The sequence below is a fragment of the Lactuca serriola genome, chromosome 8 (genome assembly GCF_051521515.1).
Source record: "Lactuca serriola cultivar US96UC23 chromosome 8, Lser_US96UC23_V15, whole genome shotgun sequence".
NCBI lineage: Eukaryota > Viridiplantae > Streptophyta > Magnoliopsida > Asterales > Asteraceae > Lactuca > Lactuca serriola.
Genome location: NC_136415.1, coordinates 252,363,906 through 252,372,903, shown reverse-complemented (window position 1 = coordinate 252,372,903; position 8,998 = coordinate 252,363,906). Strand labels below are relative to the sequence as shown.

Sequence of the window (8,998 nt, the reverse complement as noted above, 5' to 3'; positions counted from 1 at the left end):
GTATTTTATCCTTTTTATTTTCTGTATTTTCATCCTTTTTTGTAAGAAGAATTGTGGGGTAACACAAGTGACTTTTTTTATTTTTATTTTTTATTATTTTAGGTTTGTTATCGGTTTTCAGATAAAAAAAGCAGTTTGTTGAATGAAGAAAAGAAGTCACAGGGACTACTGTTAGAAAAAAAAACTAAAATTTTGTATTTAATCTTATCCAAGTCATGTTACTATACTACTGTTTTGATATATTCCATGTCGAGTACAAGGGAAGAAAATACCAATGATTTATAAGAGAAAAAAGAAAGGACATGAGTTACCCGACGTTGAACAGATGCAAGAAAAGCTAGAGACGAGGATGTTGAATAGCAACTTTTATGACAATATCAAAGATAGGTTGATGACTGAGATGTCGGAGCAATTAGTACCGATAGTGGTTGCTGTGTTGAAGGAAGATAAGACAACTGATATGGCGGAAGACACAAATTTTTCTCGGGTGAAGACGACAAGTGTTGGATCGAAGACATCCATGACATTGTTGGATGATTTGCATAAGATAATGGTATCTATTTTTTCTAACATATATATTTGTTTTCATGTTTGATAATATAACTTTGCATTAAACAAAATGTATATTTGTTTGTATGAAGCCACCGACTGCGAGTTGATGCTACCATATGGCACAGTATGCCCATCATTAGCCAAAGGAACCGTCTTCCATTTCAGAGATGGTGTAATTCATTCGGTTCCTCTAGAAGCAGGTCACTTGAGGGTATCGGTCGATATTATCTATAGAGATCATCATTCTTTCCTTCTTCTAGTCTCGCCAATTGAAGGTGTATATAATCTAGGACAGGCACTTCATAGTTTTATTCAATGGCCTTGAGATTCAGTTACTCTTATTAAGGTACATTAATATCTAATCACATGCATCTGTGACTATTTACTAAACTCGATTTCAATTATGCAGAAAGATAAAAGACCTCTCATTGAACCATTACCAATGTCGACCCAAGCTGCTCCTATTCTTCATGACCAGGTAGTCACTCTAACTTACAATTTTGGAAAGGTATTGTTTTCATTTATAGTTAATTTACCATAAAAAACTACATATATTAAAATATAATCTTTTAATTTGGACTTCAGGAAAAAGAGAAAGAAAACGTGAATGTTGAAGAAGCTAAAGAGCATAAGAAGAAAGCAAAGAAAAAGCAAGAGTATGAGGTGCATAATTTTCTTCTTTTGTTTTCTTTGAAAGATATTATATATTAACATGCCTTAATAAGATAAAAAGTTACAATGAAAAGATATGAGTTGGATGCTATTTTTAGCATTTAGCCCTCAGAAATATATTGTATTTTTTACTATTTTTTGGTGGCAGAAAAATCTTCCTAGAAAGAAAAGAAGGAAACTGGAAGCATCTAAAGAGATGATGGGGGATGAAGCAGAAAATAGGGTATATGGCACAAACCTACATATCTCTCTCTCTCTCTCTCTCTCTTATTGTTATTATTTTCATAGCAATATAGTTTTCATGATAATCATTTGGTTTCTTAATGTAGGTACAAAAGGAAAAGTTATACAAAACGATGCAAGAACCCATGATGCCAAAGAAACTGTTTAAGAGCCACAACATTCCGGAGTCGTTTCCTATTGTGTATGAACCCGGGATCTTCAACGTTGCGAGTGTTGAAACCGTGATTAGCTCAGTGGCCATTATGGAGATGTTGAAAAATGAACAACTTGATATTAGTTGTATTCTATGGAATCAAATGTAAGTACTTTAACATTTACGGTATTAATGTTTCATATTATTTTACCATTATAATATATATTGTGTTTTCAGAATGCTACATTCACTGATGTTTGTATCAAGAATGGATAACAAATGTGCTTTTATAAACGCACAATGTATCACATCTACGAGATGTGAATACGATGATAGGGGTGAAACAGATCATGTCATCAATGATCTTGTTGAAGTGATGAATTTTCATGAGGAAAAACAGAAAAACAATTTTTTCTTGCACCATATTGGGAAAGGTATGATATTCTAAATGTCTTTACTGTTATGATATTTTTAATCAAAAGTTGTTTATGTTTAATTTGTTTAATCTTTATTAGGAGACATTGGATGTTGATAGTGATTTGTCCTCATCAATATAAAAGCTACATTTTGGATTCCGCCCGAGGGATAAAGACATTGAAAGACTACACAATAGTTGAACATGTGAATAAGTAAGAAATTTCTTATTTTAGTATTCGAAATGATATATCTTTTTATAAATTTTAACAAATCATTTTTGTTTATTTTTGTTTTAGGGCTGTTACAAGGTTTAAAAAAACAAAAACCAACAAATCACGTTTGTGTCCAATGACTTGGATTTTCCCCAAGGTAATTAATCTTTTAACTAATATATATATATATATATATATATATATATATATATATATATATATATCCGAAAAGAAAACTCTCATTACTATATATAATTGTTTTAGTGTAATCAACAATTGTCCGATTGGGAGTATGGTTACTACGTTATGAACTGGATGCATGAGTTTGTACTTTTTCGACAACATGGGTTTCCGAAAGTAAGTATATTGTTAGATATTATTTTTTTTTTCATTTTTGTTTAGTGTAATAAAGGCTCACCTTTGTTAAATAACAAATTTTTTATCTTAATTTGCTTGTAGAACATTTGGAAGGATAAAAAACCATTTTCTAGTGAGGAATTGGAGGAACGTGTTAAAACATGGATGAGAACTTTTGGTGATAAAGTGAAGCCTTTTTGTTAGGTACACAAATTGTAGTTCATGTTGAATTTGCTCATATTTTTTATGTTCTGGAGAAGTTTTCACCCTTGCATTGCTATAGATGAAGTTGTTAATGGCAGGAAGGTCCTATAATTTGAGTTTTCTTCGTTAAAAGTTATTTGAGATTTTGAATCCTAAGTTTTCTTGTTAATTTTTGTAAGCATACAATGAATCAACCACAAAGGGGAAAGAGAGGTTAGAGGTGACAAAGGGGAAAGAGAAGTTAGAGGTGATAAAGGGGAAAGAGAGGTTAGAGATGTGACATTAACAAAAAAATTTCTGTTTAATGAATCAAGTTCATTGTAATTTTTTTTTTCTATTCCTGAAAATGAAAACATGATCAGTGATGTCCCACTTCTTATGGTTGGAATGGAATCATATAGTAGGTTTGTATTTTGTAGAGATTGATCCATGGTAATCATATAGTAGCTTTGCAGAAATTGAAAAGTTTGTTTCAGTTGGAATGGTGATCCATGCGATTCCACAACATCCATGGACTGGAATTGGCTGTTTAATAATGCTGGAGTGGAATTGTCTGTTTAATAAGGCTCTGGAATGGGGATGTGAGACATCAAGTACGGTTGTTTATTGGTGTATTAGATGTGTATATATGGCGTATTAGATGACACTTGATACATCAAGTATGGTTGTGTATTGGTGTATTAGATGTGTATATATATGGCGTATTAGATGATTGTATGCGATGGTTTTTAAAAGTAGATAGGATAATATAATACACCCCCTACTAATACGCCCCTCTATGTACGTATTATATTCACAATTTCAACCGTACTCTATTAACCTTTTTCTAATAGTGTTTACGTATGTTTTACTACTTTATGGTGTAATATCTTTTTATGGCTAATATTTAGAACATCATTTACTGTGTAAATGATGTGCTTCCATGATCCGTTCACATCTAAATATGACTGATTAACTAGCATCTGACTAAAGATTGTGTTCTAGGACTCTGGAAACAATATTCATGGACTGCTTTGTCACCTTCCTCGAAGCATGCCTGATCTTTTTTTTATCGCCAAAAACGGAACATCTCGGAACACAAGTTCATAACAAGAATCGATATTCTTTATCTTAGTACTGCTGTATTTTCATCAATTAATAAACGAAAATGTTTTCTTTTTAGATTTTGCACAAAGAGACATCAGAAAAACAAAATCTACCCAATTTTACATGATTAGAACCATGACTATTTCCCACATATGACAAGCATAAAAGAGTCCAAAGCATCCTTTATATGAATATAAATAAGTCAACTCCGAAAAGATAATTACGAAAGTGGCCGGCTTGTTACATATTCAAAGAAAATGTTGAACAGTTTCTGAAACGCCTGTTTGAAAGCTATCGATTAGAACAAGATAAAACTTTCCCTAGGACTTAACGTCTGGTTACTATAAATAGTAAGCACTTGAAGAAAACTAGAAATTACCAAACAGGAAGATGAAACTTATAGCAGCATTTTGCCTTTTGGCCCTGTTTGGTTTAACCAATGCCGATATTCAAGCAGACAAGCTTTACGAGTTGCTAAAAGCAAAAAGATCAAGAAACTCGCCTGTTGTTAATACATGGTCAGCAACAGATGAAGCTACCAATGAATACTCTCCGGTTTACATTCCACCTCAAGATGGTCTTGCAGAACAAGACAAGATTGGGTCATTGCCTGGTCAACCATCAGGCGTTGACTTTAATCAGTACTCTGGATATGTTACTGTTAATCCAACTGCTGGCAGAGCTCTTTTCTATTATTTTGTCGAGTCTCCCACCGATTCTTCGAATAAACCTTTGGTTTTATGGCTTAATGGAGGTACTTTTCCAATTTGATGTTTATTTATTGCATCAGCATATTTCATCACAAGCCTTTACAATTACTTTTTTTCGAATAATTTCAATCTGTGTCATTCAACAGGACCAGGATGTTCGTCCATGATTGGAGCCATGTCGGAATTAGGACCTTTCAGAATCACTAATGATGGAAAAAGTCTCTTCAGAAATGACTATGCATGGAGCAATGGTTAGATTTAACTATTCTGTTGCTTATTCAACATAACGTAATAAATTAACATGAAAAATGATATGTGCAGTTGCAAATATGCTGTTTCTGGAGTCCCCAGCTGGAGTAGGCTTCTCGTATTCCAACACAACTTCTGATTATGACCATGCTGGTGACAAGAACACTGCAGATGATGCTTACATTTTTATCGTAAACTGGCTTGAGAGATTCCCTCAATACAAAACTCGTGATTTTTACATTACTGGAGAAAGCTACGCTGGACATTATGTTCCTCAACTTGCTTTTAACATCGTTTTTAACAACAAGAAAACAAACCAAACCATCGTCAACATCAAAGGCATCGCTGTATGTTCACTTCATCGACATCTTGTAGATTTGCAAATAAATAGGGTGTATTATTCACATATGGAAATTAATCTTTGTGTAAATTCTGCAGATAGGAAATGCATGGATTGATGATGAAACGAGTGAGAAAGGTATGTACGATTATTGGTGGACACATGCTGTAAATTCAGATGCGACACATGATGCGATTTTGAAATACTGTGACTTTGCGAACGAAACTTCGACTGATATGTGTGACAAAAGTACCGATAAAGCTTGGGATGAAATGGGAAATGTCGATATATACAACATCTATGCACCCATTTGCTTGAACCCTGATCTAAGGAATGCTTCTACCACTGGTTCTGTAAGTCTTCTATAAACATTTTTTTTAATCACCATGTGATGAGCAAAATGGTCAAAAAAAATTGAAGGGGAGAAAATCATCATTGTTTCATCATGTATCTTTCAGATTAACGCTTTTGATCCATGCTGGCAATATACCCTTGTAAACTATCTCAATAACTCTGCTGTGCAAAAGGAATTACATGTGAAACCGACATCATGGGATGTATGCAGGTAACGTTAGATGAATCTAATAAAACTAATTATACGAATCTGATCAATGATTATTCGATAATTGGCTGTAAATTCCAAATTACGATGTATGCAGTGTTGTTATCCCGGGATGGAATGACAGTCCAGTTACCATCCTGCCGACGATCAAGTATCTGATTGAAAACGGCCAACGGATATGGGTATTCAGGCAAGCGTTCAACAGCATATACTTTGTTTTAGAAATGAGAAATGGATTCTTTACATTGAAATTGAAGATGACATATAATTATCATATATAATTGATCATTTGTTTATTCTACAGTGGGGATACAGATGCTAGAGTTCCAATTACATCTTCTAGGTACTCAGTCAACGCACTTAATCTTCCTATCGTGACAGCTTGGCGACCATGGTACCTCAACAAGGAGGTGATCACCGAAATTTCTAGCTTATTAACTTTATTGATCCAAACAAAAAAATATAATTGTATATAAAATCCCATTGTTAAGATCACTATATGTATCTTACATCTCTAAATGTTTACAGGTTGGAGGGTATTTGGAGGCATACCAAGGAGTGCTTCTGATAACTGTTAGGGGTGCAGGCCATACGGTTCCAAGCTACCAGCCGCAGCGGGCATTGACCTTGTTCTCATCGTTCCTTGGAGGGATACTTCCTCCATCCTCATAGACTTGTGTCTTGTTTTTATGTCTTGAAAGCTTTTCCTATGAACAAGCTTGACCAAGCTCAGATGTCGAATAATTTTTGTTTCCTCCATGGAATGTTTTTTATTTTTATTTCAATTATCTGTTGTATTTGTTATTTCAGTTGAAAGAATTATAATTATCCCATCTACAGTTAGTCGATAAATTAATAACCTAAACCTTGTATATAAACTGAATTCTGAAACACTAAAATGTTTTATGCAAATACTTGTGGGACAAATTAGTAAGTTGGTTCAAAGGATATTTGCCCATTGACGTCAGAGTTTGTATTTCTCATAACAGAAGATTGCATTTATCGACATTATAAATACATAGCGCAAATATCATCAAAATCATAATTTTTTCATCCGTAATTAAGAAAAACCTTATTATTATTTTTTTGGTTGGCTGTGGCCTTAAATTTAAGTTATTACTCTAATCCATTTAATGATGGTTAACTTTGTTATCGTTTTGTAAAATCAGTCATAAAATTATATTTAAAGTCAAAGTTTGGTCTTTGTACTTTGCAAAAAATTAAACTATATGTCCAAATCGGTTTTATGTTTTTTTAACTTCTTTATTTTTATTGTTTAGTCAAAACTAAACTTGGTTTATATTTTTTTCATTATTTTGTATTCATTTTATTTTTCGCATTTTTTTATATTTTTTCGTTCCTTCTTTATTTTTATTTTTTTAGTTATTTCCTATTGTAATAATTATAAATCATAAATATCACACATTGAATCAAAATAAAAATATAGAAAAACCATAAATTATCGAAATTAAAAAAAATAGAACACTACAAGAAAAAAAGGACATTAGGGAGGAGGGAATCATTCTCTCCTAACCACCAAACTCACTGTCACATCACCTTTTCTTTTTTATTTTTCAACATCTTTCACAACCCACAACACACGGAAACCATATTTTTTGAATCCACTTAACCCATTTAATGAAATAAACATACAAAACAATCAAACGTAAAATCTTAATTAGCAACAGAGTGACCGGCGGTATCACCCCCGCTCCAACGGGTTGGTTAATTAGTTTCACTGACCCATTTCATCATCTCTCTCTACTTTATCTTTCTCATTTTCTCTTGTACCATGTGTTTTAAAACTCGTATCTTAGTTGTTTTCTATATTTTTTAAATTGAGTGGGTTGAGAAAGATATGATTTCCGTGTGTTGTTGGTTGGAAAAGATGAAGAAAAAAAAAAGAGACAAATTGATGTGACATTGGGTTTAGTGGGTTGGGAGTGAATGACTCGCTCCTCCCTTAGAGGCGACAAAAGTTGCCCGTAAAGATTAGCCAAGTCGTTGGTAATGGTAATAGCAGTGACATGTCGTCGGTAATAAGTCGTCGCTACTTCTCTATCGCTATTGATCAAAATGTCGCCGGTAAAGAGAGTTGTCGCCGCTAATTCTCATGTGTCGGCAATACTTTGCATCGCTGCTAATGCCCGTGTCGCCGACAACTTCAATGGTTGGGGGCTCTTCTCGCACAACTTCAATACCGACGACAATTTGGTATTAACGGCGACATTAAAAGAGGGAATTTATCCCGCTTCTTTTTCACGACCTTTAGCGGCGACAATTTTACCCGTTAGCGGTGACACAATGTCGCCGATATTGAAGTTGTGTGAGAAGAGTCCCCAGCCAGATTAGAATGTTGATCCGACGGTTGTGATTTACCAGAAGGGTAACCATGGATTCGGATCGTAGAGTATTACCGATGATACTATTAGTGGCGACTCAAGCTTGAGTCGTCGTTAAAGCTCCGTGTCGCCGCTAATAGCGTCGCCGGTAATGACCAGATTTCTTGTAATGAAAAAAAACACAAACACCAAAAATGTAATATATTAATATATACACCTTTTGAAAAAAAGTCAAAAGAAGTTATCAAATTGACGAAAAACAAAACGTAAAAAAATACATAAAAACAAAAGCATACGAAATATGAAAATAATACGAAAAATATAAAAGAATATAAGAAAATATTCATACCCTTTACATTTTTTGAAAAATATCAAAAAAAGTTATCAAATTGACGAAAACAATGAAAACAAACGAAAAAAAATACAAAAATATATAAAAAACGAAAAAAAATATAAAACCATGTTTAAATTTTACTAAAAAATAAAAATAAATGAAAATATAGAAGTTGAAGAAACATAAAATAGAGTTTTGGGCATGTGGTGTAATTTTTTTGCAAACTACAAGGACTAAATTTGGACTTTAAATACAATTTTATGACTAATTTTGCGAAACAGATAACAGAGTTAACCATGAAACTTGTTAAGTGAGCTAAAGTAATAACTTGTGTGAAATTTGTGGCCAAAAAAAATTTAATAGTAAGGCTTTTCCCTAATTAATCATGCAAAAGTTATGAATTTTATGGTATTTGCTCTAGATAGATATTTCAAATAATTGAACTAAATGCTAAATACAACAATGGGCTAAAAGCCTAAAATGATAACAAATCATGCTGACCACAAAAACTATTTATCGGGCTGGTTTGTGAGTAATACCATTTAAGCGAAAAAAATAAATTAGTAATAAAGATCAAACATAGTT

At 33.0% G+C, this 8,998-nt stretch overlaps 1 protein-coding gene and 2 long non-coding RNA genes across 3 annotated transcripts; all 3 read left to right on the top strand.

Annotated features, from left to right (window-relative positions):
- Positions 1-1,184: 1,184 nt before the first annotated feature.
- On the top strand, positions 1,185-1,644 carry LOC145066374 (uncharacterized). The gene is made up of 3 exons (XR_013688741.1): positions 1,185-1,215; positions 1,373-1,447; positions 1,554-1,644. It is a non-coding gene; the product is annotated as an uncharacterized LOC145066374 (long non-coding RNA).
- A 544-nt stretch (positions 1,645-2,188) lies between these two features.
- Positions 2,189-2,519, top strand: LOC145066375 (uncharacterized). Its single transcript, XR_013688742.1, has 3 exons — positions 2,189-2,229; positions 2,314-2,386; positions 2,494-2,519. It is a non-coding gene; the product is annotated as an uncharacterized LOC145066375 (long non-coding RNA).
- Positions 2,520-4,172: 1,653 nt separating this feature from the next.
- Positions 4,173-6,570, top strand: LOC145066372 (serine carboxypeptidase 1-like). The gene is made up of 8 exons (XM_079013605.1): positions 4,173-4,630; positions 4,733-4,837; positions 4,908-5,182; positions 5,274-5,528; positions 5,634-5,740; positions 5,835-5,927; positions 6,042-6,147; positions 6,266-6,570. Exons 1-8 carry the CDS (start codon positions 4,267-4,269, stop codon positions 6,407-6,409), a joined length of 1,449 nt encoding a protein of 482 aa, XP_078869731.1. The 5' UTR covers positions 4,173-4,266; the 3' UTR covers positions 6,410-6,570.
- The last annotated feature ends 2,428 nt before the right edge of the window (positions 6,571-8,998 follow it).

Bases quoted from the DNA above. Each gene is read 5' to 3' on its own strand.
- LOC145066372 (XM_079013605.1), top strand. From the start codon at position 4,267: ATGAAACTTATAGCAGCATTTTGCCTTTTGGCCCTGTTTGGTTTAACC. The intron at 5,529-5,633 runs GTAAGTCTTCTA...TGTATCTTTCAG, and splicing joins ATGCTTCTACCACTGGTTCT to ATTAACGCTTTTGATCCATG. The intron at 5,741-5,834 runs GTAACGTTAGAT...CGATGTATGCAG, and splicing joins ACATCATGGGATGTATGCAG to TGTTGTTATCCCGGGATGGA.